This window comes from Myotis davidii, unplaced genomic scaffold, assembly GCF_000327345.1.
Source record: "Myotis davidii unplaced genomic scaffold, ASM32734v1 scaffold513, whole genome shotgun sequence".
Lineage (NCBI taxonomy): Eukaryota > Metazoa > Chordata > Mammalia > Chiroptera > Vespertilionidae > Myotis > Myotis davidii.
In genome coordinates, this window is record NW_006284436.1 from 2,296,724 (window position 1) to 2,310,041 (window position 13,318).

A 13,318-nucleotide genomic window follows, 5' to 3' on the forward strand; every position below is an offset into this window, starting at 1 on the left:
TTCACTTCCCCCTTACAAAAAGCCACCTTTGGTTCTCTTGCCTGATGACTTGTCAAGTTATTCTGTATCTCAAAAAAAAATGTTAATTCTTATAAATGAGCGATTCTTTAAAAGCCTTGTATTAGAAGTGAAGCTGTTCTCACCCCCTCAGGGAAGACTTCTGCTTTTAGGGAACACAGCTATTGTAGGGAGCCTGTTTGAGACTAACACAAACTGTTACCCCTGAAAGAACCTTACCTGACTCTGAAGCTTTGAGTAGGGGTGCCCCTCCGTAGCGGAGCCCCTCTCTGCCTTAGGGGTGGAAGCTGGCATTTAGCTGCTTATCATTGGGACTTACCTGATTTTCACCCTATGGAGCACAGCCCAGTGGAAGCCAGGCTCTCATGCAGTCACTAGATCTGAAGGTCCCCCACCTACTTTTTTATGCTGATGGGATTCTTGGCTGAAATCACCCTTCGATGATCACCCTAATTCTGCCAAGTGCTTGCATCGCAGATAGGGACAGGTTAGTCATTTTCAATAGTCAGTGACCTCACCTTCCTGATAAGAGGAGCACCAGGACCTTCCATAGAAGGGATGTGTGCTCTGAGGATGGGTGATGTGTGCTCTGAGGATGGGTGATGTGTGGACCAGGCAGGTCCTAGGAGCTTTCTGGGGAGGCAGAGATGGAGGTCTGGGATCTGTGGACCTGTGGGCCTGGGGCCTGCCCTTGCACTGGCCACACTGAGGGATCACAGGCACTGGTCCGGGAGACCCAGCCACCGTCTCTCCCTCTCTCCTGAGAGTATCTACAGTACCTCTCCTGCCTGCCTCACGGCTTTGTTGGCAGATCAGATATGATGAGAGGCCTGAAAGTGTTTGTGACATTTAAACCAGAGACGGGCACACTGCAGCCTGGGCCACAGGTCTGCAAACCTGACCTGCTCCCTCAGTTTCAGTGTTACCTCTGGCCGGTTTCACCCACCAACACAGAGCTGAGGCGTCCCTGCAGAAATCAGACACTGCATGGCCCGCCAAGCTAAAAGCACTTACTCTCTGGATCTTTACAGAAAATGTCTGCTAGCGCTGGGCCTAAAGAGTCGTGCAAAAGCAAACTGTCCTCATGGGCCCCCTTCCGTGCTCCCGGGAACCGCCTGTGGTTCGCAGGGTGGGGCCATGGCTGAGGATCTGCAAAGCAGGGAGCCGAGCCAGACCCCAGGAGATGCTGCTGGGGTTTGGGCGTGAGATCTGGAGGAGCCAGGCCCATGGCTGGGCGATGAAAGGAGGAACCCTCTGTGGGAGGCCCTAGATTTTCTTTGGGAGCCTGTGAGGGGGGCGCTGGGAGACTGAGCAGGCACTCGCTGAGAAAGGGCAGGGCAGGACTCTCTGGCCCCTTCCTTGATGGGGATGTCATAAAGTGAGGCCAGAGCAAGGCCTTAGCATGCAGCTGGCGTCAGATCTTTAACAATGTGAAGGGAAAACGGACTGGGGTCATTTACTTCCAATGCATGATTGTGCTCCTGCCACTCCCTGCTACCTGCTCAGTCGTCCCTCACAGAACCCAGCCCAGGCAGCCAACACTGGGTTTGAGGGGCTACCCCTCCAAAACATCCTGCTGGAGCTTTTGTGTTCCTGGCTTATTATATGTATCCTAGAGGCCCGATGCATGAAATTTGTACACTCAGGGGTAGGGGGGTGGTCCCTCAGCCCAGATTGTGAGAGGGCACAGGCCAGGCCGAGGGACCCCACTGGTGCACAGCCGGGGCTGGGAAGGGGTGTGAGAGGTTGGCCAGCCAGGGAGGGACCATGGGAAGGCTCCAGGGCGTATCCAGCCCATCTTGCTCAATCTGATCAGCTGGACCTCAGCAGCAAGCTAACCTACCAGTTAGAGCATCTGCCCCCCGGTGGTCAGTGCACGTCATAGCGACTGGTCAACCATCGACTGTCTGCCCCCTGGTGGTCAGTGCACACCATAGAGAGCAGTTGAGCTGCCTTAGCATATCATTATCATATTACACTTTGATTGGTTGAACCGAGGACCACACACTTAGCATATTAAGCTTTTATTATATAGGATATATATCTCTAGCATAATATTGCCTTCTTTTCCCCTGTCCCCTTCTCTAGGTGGAGAATTCAGGGGACCCATGGGAAAATTTCCAAAACAACCAGGCGCTTACGTACTGGGAATGTGTCTACTTGCTCATGGTCACCATGTCCACTGTTGGCTATGGGGATGTTTACGCGAAAACCACGCTCGGGCGCCTCTTCATGGTCTTCTTCATCCTCGGGGGACTGGTAAAAGCGCTTTGTTATGATGCTGATTTTTATGGTCATTAATATCTTCTATTATCCATTCCCAAAAGCTTTGTAGTTTGATAGTGTGTTTCTGTGCTAGAAGCAAGCGATTGCCTTAGTGTTACAATCAGGCTACGTTGGTCCGAGTGTGAGGGTGACTTGTCTGCATATTTCTTAGGTGTATTAACTTGTTTCCCAGAGACCCAGGCGTGTTGCCCTTGTCAGGGCCAGCCAGTTAGCCAGGAGCAAACCTAATTGTCTTAAGAAAGTGCTGCTCACTTACTAAGTGAGTGTCTGTCCCTTAGTAATTCAATTCAGTATCTGACATTCTGCAAAGACAGCTGCTGTTCCCTGACCCTGGTGGATGCTGTCGATACTCCATAGACAGTTTGCGGTTTCAAGAGCTTTCCCGCCCCTTGACGGTCCCCCCAAACTTCCAACAAACACTGTGGCTGGGGCCTGCCCTAAAGAGTGGGGTCCCCACGTCGGAGATGGAGGCCCACTGGTCTTGTCCAGGTGGATGTCACCCCGTGCGGCACCTAGGGTGTTTTTTCTTCCCCTTGTAAGTCAGCAAGTTTCACTGTTTGCTTTTCTGCTCTATGCAGATCATAATGGTCGGTTATGCTGTCATTTTCAAGGGACATTTGGCAACACAGTGGCTGTGGCTGCATTTTGTCTCTCAAAGCAGCTTGCTCTAACTTTTGATTTTTTTAAAAAATATATTTTTATTTATTTTAGAGAGGAAGGGAGAGGGAGAGAGAAACAGAAACATCAATGATGAGAATCATTGGTTGGCTGCCTCCTGCACGCCCCCTACTGGGATCGAGGCCACAATCCAGGCATGTGCCCCCGACCAGAATGAAACCTGGGACCCTTCAGTCCGTAGGCCTACCCTCTATCCACTGAGCCAAACCAACATGTGTGTGCACGTGTGTGCACATGTGTGTGCCTGCCTGTGTAAGTGTGTAATTTCCCCAGCATGCATCCCCCTTACTTATTTCTCTTCAGGAAGGAGAGCTAGATGTCAACTTATTTATCCCTGTCTCCTTTGTATTTTTCTCTTCATAGTTGGCATGTGTGTGCACGTGTGTGCACATGTGTGTGCGTGCCTGTGTAAGTGTGTAATTTCCCCCTTACTTATTTCTCGTCAGGAAGGAGAGCTAGATGTCAACTTATTTAGCCCTGTCTCCTTTGTATTTTTCTCTTCATAGTTGCCTTTTGGGCAATATCAGTAGCGACTGTGATTTTTTAGTTGTCTAGGCTGGCTGATGTTTGTTTTGCCTCGTGTGTTTTCAGGAGCTTACCCTTTTTGTGCCTTTTTTATAATCCAGTGTATTAGTGTGTACCTTCGCCGTTCTAATCCCTTTGTGTTTTCAGATCTTAGCATCACCCCCTTCTGAAAAGGTCACCCCTTCCTTTGGCCTGTCTTTTTAGTCTCTCTTCTGTCTCCTATCTTCTCCTCAGGCCATGTTTGCCAGCTACGTCCCTGAAATCATAGAGTTAATAGGAAACCGCAAGAAATACGGGGGCTCCTATAGTGCGGTTAGTGGAAGAAAGTAAGTATCCAGAGGTCTGCTGCCTCCGCTGCGGGGTCCTCTCTGCATGCCATTGTTTTTTTTGGCTCTTGTTTCTTTGTTTCATGCATGTAGGCAATGTTTGCCCGCTACGTGCCCGAAATTGCTGCTCTCATCCTGAATCGGAATAAATTCGGCGGGACTTTTAACAAACATGGAGGCAGAAAGTAAGTCGGTTGCACCAGAAAAGATGTGGTTGAGTGGCTTCCAGGAGTCCTGCCCTCTCCTACCCACCCGGGCATCTCTGTGAGGGAAGGGGCACGCTCTGGGTGGGGTGTGATGTTACCCGGGTTGTCACACTGGGACCAGCTGCCCAGCCCTGTTCTCACTCACACATCTTTCCAAGAGACGTGGGTTGATCCTGGAAGGGGTCCCGCTATCACCGGGCCTGTATTTTCTGTTCTGGTCCCTAACAAGTAATCCATGCTCATTCATTCCTCACACCAACTGGCTCTGTGGTTACACTCTGGTCCCCCACACTAACATGATGCCATTTCATGGGGTATCTGTGCAGCAGTAACGTGAGATCTTACTCCAGCAAGGAATTCTCAGGGAGGGCAAGGTCAAGGTCACCTTGCCTACTATAAGGCATGGCCACCGGGAACCAGTTCTCTTTAGCCGGGAGGCACAGAGCTTATCCTCACAGGGATTCATTACTCCCTTGCAATTCCTTGTGGGCAAGAAGTAATATGTTTCTGATTTTCAGGATACCACATGCTAAGGCCGAAGTGTCCTTTGTTTGGCTTTCCATACATGAATGCGCTCTCCATGGGCTCTCTTTCAATGTGTGCTCAGATCCCGTTATCAGTATGTGGGTCCCTGATCCACCAGAGATTTCCCTGAGTACATGGCCGGACCTCAGCTCGCTGTGCTCTGCCAGCTGCCATCTCTCCGGACCCTGCTGGAGGGAGGCCGGGCAGGCAGCAACCATCCGTCCTTTTTTAAAAAGGACTTTTCTTGGGCACAGCTTTGTTTCTGAGGTTTTGTTTTCTGTTCTAACTTCCATGGAGTAAGAGGTACACACACATCTTTCTCATTCAGCTCAGAACATTTGCGCCACCAGTCACTCCCACCCGATCTAGACGCGGAATCTTTCCATCACTGTTGCCCCTTCCCTATTACAGAAGTTCCTGCATTGGAACGAGGCTTCTTTCATTCACTTTCAGATAAACTCTTAAATAGCCGATTCTGTTTTTTAAGAGAAAATCAAACCAGCAGCATGGTGTCCCCTCCATCCTCGCTGCCTCCTCCTCGCCCTGCAGTCCCAGTAGATGCGCGGACCCCCTCGCTGAGGTGGTTCCAGCTCACCCCGCGCTCTGGTGTCCCGTCCTCCCTTCAGAAGATGAGGAGGCGGGTAAAACAGGGCTCACTTTCTGGAACTGCCCACAGGACACCAGTTTCCTTTCAAAGGAACAAAGGACAGTGGCTGAGAGGGAGCCAGTTGGCACCTGCTCGTGGAGCCAGCCCGTGCCTCCACCTCCCCGCTGATGGAGCCTGCTCTCCTATTCCCCTAACAGCCTGAATGAGATTAGAACCAAGCTGCTCTGATTTCTGGGCCACTGGCTGCATCCAAAAGGCCAAATACGTCTGGAGATTCCATTGGTCATGCGCTCCACGCCAAGAGGAAAACAGCTTCTCTCGGTTCTGCCTTCAAGTGTGGACAGGTCGCCATAAAGCAGACAGCCTTCCGAGGGCAGGGCCGGGTTGGCCTCCCACCCGCTGTCCCAGCCGGTGTGTCCTATCACTGCCCCCGAAGGAGGCAGTAAAGTCAATTACCCTGAAGTCCAGGTTGAAAATATGTCTTGACTCTCGCTCCAGGCAAAATCCCCTTCACCCACAATTAGTTTCCCAACCCCAGTGTGGGTGGGCCTGGTGGCTGACAGCTTTTGGTGACGGGTGACCGGCTCAGGCCCTCAGACCAGCGCTCACCCCCGGCCTGGTCTGATCATCCGGGCGCTTTCTGCCGTGGCATTTCCACTCCAACCCCCTCTCGGTGATGACTTCAGATCCCAGGCTCCCTGGGCTTTTGTTCTGCCTCAGTCTCTGTAATCTTTTATCACCGCAGCTAGCCTGCTTACTCCCTCCCCTCCCCCGTCTCTTTTTTCCTGTTCCCTTTATGAAAATGTGCACTTTGCTTTTAATGTTCTCACTGGGTCTCCAGTGTCCCCGACCCTGCGGACAGAGAGCAGGTTCTGTCATCAGCACGGGGACTGTGCACTTTGCGCATTGTTTCCTGGTTCAAAAGCTAATTACTAAGTAGTTTAAAGAAGCCCTTGGTCACTTAGATCTTTCATCAGAAAATATAAGCATGGGAAAGGCACGGTAATAGAGGGCCATTAGCACCCTTTGTTTGATGTTGTTTTTCCAGTCAGTAGAACAAGATTGATGAAATGTTATGTTTGGCCAAAATTTGAGTTTTCATTTGGAATTCAGTGTTGAGAGAATGGACTGTCAGAATCAATAAGTTCCCTTGCGCTTGGGATACGGGCATGTGGTAGTAATTAGCAATATAAGGTCTTTAGTTGAGCAACCAAGCATGGGTTCTGGCAGCAAACATAATGAGAAACTACAGTTGTTCTATTTCTAACGTCAGAAAGTTTCCAGATAAAATTAAATGCATTTGCAAAAGGAAAGCAGCTAAACTTTGTTGAAAGATGGAGTTCAGGCTCTGAAACATGCTTCGCCCATGTGTGTGTGTATGCATGAATGTATGTGCTGGACTCACGGACCCGCTTACATGCACGCTGCTCCCGAGGATTTAGTCAAGTGAGTGCTCAGACAGTAATTAAAACATATACACGGTTAAGGGATTGGCTTATGGTTGCGTATTTTACTCAGGAATAACCCCCCTTTTAAAAATGCATCCTCGGAGAACTCACGGTAACTTGCCACCCAAAGCCACGGAGACACACAACTTTGAAATCCAAAGATTATTTAGAGTAAAAGAAAACTGGGCCGAGAAGCTTGGGGGGTTGTTTAGGTAACACCCCATTTTAGAGGATCTGAGCAGATGAAGACTTCCTCGGCACCTCATTTTCAGCGTGTGTTTGGCAGAATGTAAACATTTCCCTTCACATCCCCAGAACACCTTTCCCGTCAACACCGGATCATGGGCGTCCTCCAGCGCTCGCCTCGCTATTCCACACCTGACCCCCCACAGGACAGCCCGAGCCAACAGTGGGTGGGGGTGGTGTGTGTCTGCATGTCAGCTTTTCTCTAATGTAGCTTGTGATGATGTATTGGGGCTCCTGAGAACAGGGACTTGGGTGTCAACAACCAGGGGTTCCAGGAATGAACAAGGAAGGCAGTTTTTCCAAGTGGGAGGTCTTGGGGACAGTTAGCCCCTGGGACTGAGTCCCCAGACTTTATTCAAAAGAGTAGCCCGCCTGCAGCCCAGCCGTCCTCCTAAGGACGCTCACCGCCTCTCCTTTCTTTCATGTGATGCCAAAGCCGCTCCGAGGTGGGGAGCACAGGGGTGAGGCTCCCATGGCCTTTAGGATCCCAGCCTGCTCTCCTTCCTCCCACAGCCTCTGCCGTTTCCCCCAGAGGTTTCCTCTCTGTGTGTGACTCAGCCCACTCCTGGTTAGTTTATGAGAACTGACAAGATCATGGTCTAAGGTCACATGGCCAAGGGCCATGGAAAATAATCGGCCACAGAGAGGAATCCATCTGCTCACCCCCTCGTTGGAGGCGGCCTGGATAGGGAGCCATCCAGACCTATTTCCCAGGCTGCGCTTCTGGGGCCCGAAACAGAGGCAGTGTCTTTGGCCAGGTGTTTGGGACGGGGGAATGGGATGGGTTGGATTATCCCATGGATTCCGGGTAGCCAAATACTGAGAAGACACAGAGAGAGGGATGAAGAACAGGACAAGGAGTGGGCAAAGGGGGATAGGAAAGTGAATGTCATGTACTTGGAGGAAGTGTTGCCGGCTGGATGAGAAAGCTGGGCCCCCTTCTGGCTGGGGTAGCAGTGGTCGCAGACTAATCGGGTCTAGCTCCAGTGCATGACATGCCGTGGCTTCTCTTAGAATGCTTCCTTCTGTACTTCCAGAAGAGAGAACGTGAATCACTGTAGTGCAAAGCCCTAGGGCTGCCTTCCATGACGATAGTAATAACTACAATCACTTGCCTATTTTCTAATTGTCACAGGAACCTGTGAGGAAGGTAATATCGTCATCTCCGTTTGCAGTGGGTGAGGAAACTGAGGACCAGAGAGGTTAAGTGATTTGCCTGATGTCACACAGCCAGTGAAGGGCAGATCTTAGATCAGGGATTTAACCTGGGGCAGTCTGCGCCCCTGGGTCACATTGCCTCTGTAGATCATCTCTCGAGACCTGTTCGTTCTGCTCTACACTCAGGGATCTTATCATTGTATGTGTTTCTCCACCACAGTCAGTCAGTGGGGTGTCACCTTGGGCCTGTCTCCTCCTTCTGATCATTTGTTACCTCTCAGGATCCTGGCCCCAGGGAGAGGGGACAAAACTATGTTTTCCCCTCATTCGGTTAGATGAGAAACACCTCTAACAATGAGGGGCTCTCAAGAATAGGCAGGCAGATCATTGATCAAAGTGAGATTTGGAGATTTCAGGCTCCATCCTTTCTGGGGTTCATTTCGTAGGTGACCAGCCATGGTAGGTGGTAGTGAACACCTCAGTCACTCCTGGGCAGGGCCTACCTGCATTCTATCTTAGGAAGAGCCCTCTCTGCCCTGCCAGACATAGATACGTAGATACCTGCTCCTTCAGTTCCTGAGGGCACGCCCCTGGGTCTCTGGTGGTGGTTTCCTGACTGTCGGTGAGAACTGTGGTAGCAGGTGCCCCTCCGGGGACATCGGCTCTGAGCAGGGAATATCAGCCCTGGGGCTGTGTCGCTCTGGAGGGAGGGAGGGCCATCTGCCTTCAACCTCAGGTGTGTCCTCAGGGTTATAAGAAGGAGCCTCAAAGGCACAGAGGTGGGGAGACCCTATTAGGCTTTTCCATTAAAAAAGGAAAACAGGGTGACTTGTGGTTTTTCATGTAAATGCTTACATTTTGAAGAGTATTCAGTAATTTGGAACAAAATGTCAAGCTCTAAGAACCGCTAGAGATCAGTTAGCTCCCTGCCGCACTGTCTGCTCCTGTTATCTCCACTGGCTCATTCATTCAGTTCTGGAGGTTCGCTGAGGGCCTCTGTGCCAGGCACACTGATGGGTTGTGTGGGAGCTGGGATCGGGATGGGTGGTGAACAAGCTGCCCATGGAACCTATTCTGGTGGAGGTCTCAGTCTCCAGGAGGTCACAGGCCATGAGCAAGGTTGTGGCCAAGGAAGCTACCAGGCACACATTTTAAAAGCCAAAGATTCTGTTATAGAGCAAAACAGGGATCATTTACCTTCAATAAAGTGGTCCAGGGAGGTGACACCTTGGAGGAGATGTTACAGTCGTTCAGTGGCCACTGAACCCAGCTTTCATTATCCCCAAAAGAAGTGAGCACCCTAGTTTTAAAAAATATATTTTATTGATTTTTTACAGAGAGGAAAGGAGAGGGATAGAGAGTTAGAAACATCGATGAGAGAGAATCATTGATCAGCTGCCTCCTGTACACCCCCTACTGGGGATGTGCCCACAACCAAGGTACATGCACTTGATCAGAATCGAACCTGGGACCCTTGAGTCCACAGGCCGACTCTCTATCCACTGAGCCAAACCGGTTAGGGCAGCGCCCTAGTTTTAAAATTCATATTTTGTGAGGTCTTTGCTTGTCCCTCTATGGGACCAAGTCTTAAACTCTGTCTCTCTGGGGTCCAGATGCCTGACCGAGCTCTCCCATAACCCTCCAGGTGAGGCATCCGCATACCTGCCCTGGTTTTGATTCGGGTCCCTTATCACACTCTCTCTTCCCTCTTATCAGAAATAGGCTCTTCATCTGCCTCTGCATCCTTTGTTCATTTCTGCTTCCACGTTCTCATCCCTTTTGCGAGGTTTCTTATGTCAACGTGGAATTCCATTTCTCCGTCTTCGCCACACTCAGGTTTTGCCCTCCGTGGTTCTCGGCCATTTTTTAAAATTGGAGTTGAAATGACCTGTGTGGGGGAACAGGGATCATTTCTTCACAAGGGTTCATGTAATCTACCCTTGATAGCCCTCCCCTCCTAAACGAGGGCTCACACGCGTGCCTCATTGTCATTCATTCCACATGTGTTTATGGAGTGCTCGCTACACGCCAGGCACTGGGGATAGATGTATTTCCACACACCCATAAAAACCTCCGAGGAGGCCACATCTGTCTTGAGCTGCGCATCATACGTTATTTGACCACCAATGTGGTTGGGCAGTTCAAAGTCAGAACTTACTTACTAGGAGGCTTCCCCTGCTGGTTCCCCAGAGTGACGGCCTTCCTGCAGCTGCATGGCCATGGCCGAGCTTCCTGGGAAGGCCTGCCCCCAGCGCGTGGACTAGGACGTAGGGTCCTTCACGTGGTGTGTGGGGCTGAGCACCGAGGGCCTTCTTCCCTTTCCCGTCTCCGTGGAGCTTGGGCAGCACTCACTCTTGCCCTCCACGGTCTGCGTGGGGGGGCTGCTCTTGTGAGTGAGGTTCCCTATGAGATGTCATTTATGATTTCTGTGCCACAGACACCGCTCTGGTTGAAGTGTGACTGAAGTTTTGCTTTTTGCACAAACTTCCATCCCTTGACAAGTGAGCCCTTCAGCCCTCTCCTTGCAAGGCCCATGCGAGCCCCAGCCTGAACTCCCAGCAATGTCTTCAGATTCCTAGATTTTAAAAACCATAAATTAGCAAATCATCAACATATCACCAGGAAGGATCATCTGGTAGCCATTCGAGTCAGAAGGAAACACAGGCCCCAATAACTGATCTTCACAAAGATATGAAGAACCGTAGACAGACAGATATAGTAAATAGGAAGACAAACAGATAATTCAAGCTGACAGGCCAGCTTGGACTGATTAGGCATTCTGCTTTGATTAGCATTAAACTTTTAGGGGAGGAAAAAATGAGATTGCCCTAATACTTTGGAACAATGACCCCTTGACTACTTCTGAAATTCAGTACCGAGGGACAGATACTAAACGCAAGTGTCAGTTAGATGCTGTGTCCTATAATGTCATGTGCCAGGTATTCCTTTGCGGCAAGAGGGGTTTTGGTGGCTGTGGATGTGGGCCCTTCTTTCTTTGCATCTGCTTTGGATTCTTATAAGCCACATCTTCAGTCCCTTTCAAACTTAAAGCTCGATTTAAAGAGACTCGGATGCATATTAAATCAATTTCCTGATGATACTAATGGAATAAAAGCGCCCCCCATGCCCCCCCCCACACACTTTCCTGCTGTTTCTCTTCCCTTCCACACACTTATCAAAATGTTCCAGCTATTGTTCTGAAAACAAGAATAGAAATGTAGGTGGGAGATGAACTGCGGGGCTAAAATAAACCACAGTCATATGTAAGCCTAGATTTTGCTCTTAGATATTCTTTCTTCCATTAAAAAAAGAAGTCTGAATATGAATTTTCTAATTATAATCCCTGAAGATTCTGTCTCTTTAACCTCACATTTGATGGAGAATCCTTGCTGGGTAGATTTCCAACCCAAAGGATGCACGCAGCCCTCAGATACTAAGCGGTGTTGTTTTCTCTCTCTGACGATGTCATTCGTTTTGATGGAAGGCTTTCCAGATCTGTGTACAGCAGTTCTTAGTAGATTTGGGGTTCATCCCACAGATGCTGCCATCATACATTGAAAACAAACCAGGAAACTTTCTAACTGGCCAAGTCTGGTGTCTCCTTTTATTAAACATCTGTAGGGGCTAATGCGATGTGAAACTCCTGGAAGCCTGATTCTGTGATGCGCAGGGATCCAGTCTCCACATCTAGTACTGGCATCGCATAGCAATGGCTGTTCCCATCCCCAGAACCACAGGGCTGCTCCAGATGTGGGTGGCAGTCATCAGTAAAGGAACCTTAGGCCCCCTCTGTATACCTTTTCAATAGGGGACGCAGGAGCAGTTCAGAGATACATGCATGCCCATCTCTGTGAGGGGTTTCTGACCCTGGCCATTGACCGTGAAGCCCAATGTCAGCTAGCATCTAGAGCAAATCTAGGAAAGCTGTCATTCAGCATATTTGCTCCACTAACAAGTATTTGAGCCCCTGCCATGTTCCTGGCACTCTGCTATGTGCTGTGTTTAAAAGGATGAGCTAGAGCCCAGCCGGTGTGGCTCAGTGGAGAGCATCGGCGTATGAACTGGCAGGTCATGCTTTGATTCCAGGTGGCTCAATCCCTAGTAAGGGGCATGCAGGAGGCAGCCGATCTATGACTCTCACTCATTGATGTTTCTGTCTCTCTCTCTTTTCCTCCCTGAAACAAATAAAAATATATTTAAAAAAAACATTTATAAATAAATAAATAAATAAGCTAGAAAGTGTGATTATTGCTATCCTGGAGCATACCTGAGATATCGAGCAATCAGAATCATTCAAGAAGCCAGTGGCAGCTAAGCGGAAGCTTGATTATGTAGGAGTAGCATCCCAGTGAAATGCTATTTTGGCAACAGTTTTATTCAATAAAATCATGAAATTATAAAGCAACATGAAGGCTGCAAGCATTTTAGAAGGAATGCTCCTGAAAGCATTTGCTAATTCCCAATCGTTAAATGTACCCATTGGAGTAGTTAGGGCAAAAGTAATGGCAGGTGACTTGAGCACCAAAAGCCTACAGATCTAATGATGGACCCAGTCACAGATTTGGAAGGATGGGAGCGGCTGATGCCACCCTGAGGTCTGCTCCATTCCATACCTTCCCTCCTCCTCAGTGAGGAAGCCCTGGATGTTGTGGACAGCTCCCAGTTATTGCGTGTGTAACATGCCGGAGGCCTCGGAGGCCTGTGCCAGTGTGTTGCATCTACTCAGCCAGGCTGACTAACAGAGTGTGCAACCTGGGGCAACACCCTTGGGTGTGGCTGGGGAGCAAGGCCAGGATGTGTCAACTTGATTGTCATTATGGGAAGGTCAAGTCCAATCGCACATGCTCTCAGGCCATGAGAGGGGGAGGGCTCACTTTGCAAATCAAAGCTATATCTCCTCTCCAGGGCGAGAACCAGTTTTTTGGACTCATTCTCTATTTCACCTTCATCCCCAAAGGGGTAATCTTCTCTTCTCTTGGTCCCTCCTGTTCGGAAGCAGAATTACCAAGTGGAGAGAGAGAAACTTGCTTTCATCTGAGTCCAGGAGAGTGCTGATGATCCCTTTGTAAACTCAGAGAGCCAGCCAGGATTGGAAGTCAGGTCAAGGGAAGACTGGCTTATTTAAAAAATGGCCAAAGGCCTTCAAGTCTGCAGTAATGGGATGAATAAAATGCAGAGGAGTGAGAGAGACAAGGGGAGAGAGACAAGGAAGTGCTGTTTGTGAGAGTCTAGCTATCATATTATTGCTTGTTTAAGAGAGTTGTGTAATTCCTCTTCTGGGAAGGGAGGGAGGGA

At 49.6% G+C, this 13,318-nt stretch overlaps 1 protein-coding gene across 1 annotated transcript in view; it reads left to right on the forward strand.

Annotated features, from left to right (window-relative positions):
* The window catches only part of KCNMA1 (potassium calcium-activated channel subfamily M alpha 1), a 699,960-nt gene that overhangs the window by 478,581 nt on the left and 208,061 nt on the right, over positions 1–13,318 (forward strand). Inside the window, exons 7-9 of the mRNA XM_006754825.2 lie at positions 830–905; positions 2,107–2,277; positions 3,742–3,833. Of these exons, the coding sequence (XP_006754888.1) occupies positions 830–905; positions 2,107–2,277; positions 3,742–3,833 (339 nt within the window). The remainder of the gene's footprint in view (positions 1–829; positions 906–2,106; positions 2,278–3,741; positions 3,834–13,318) is intronic.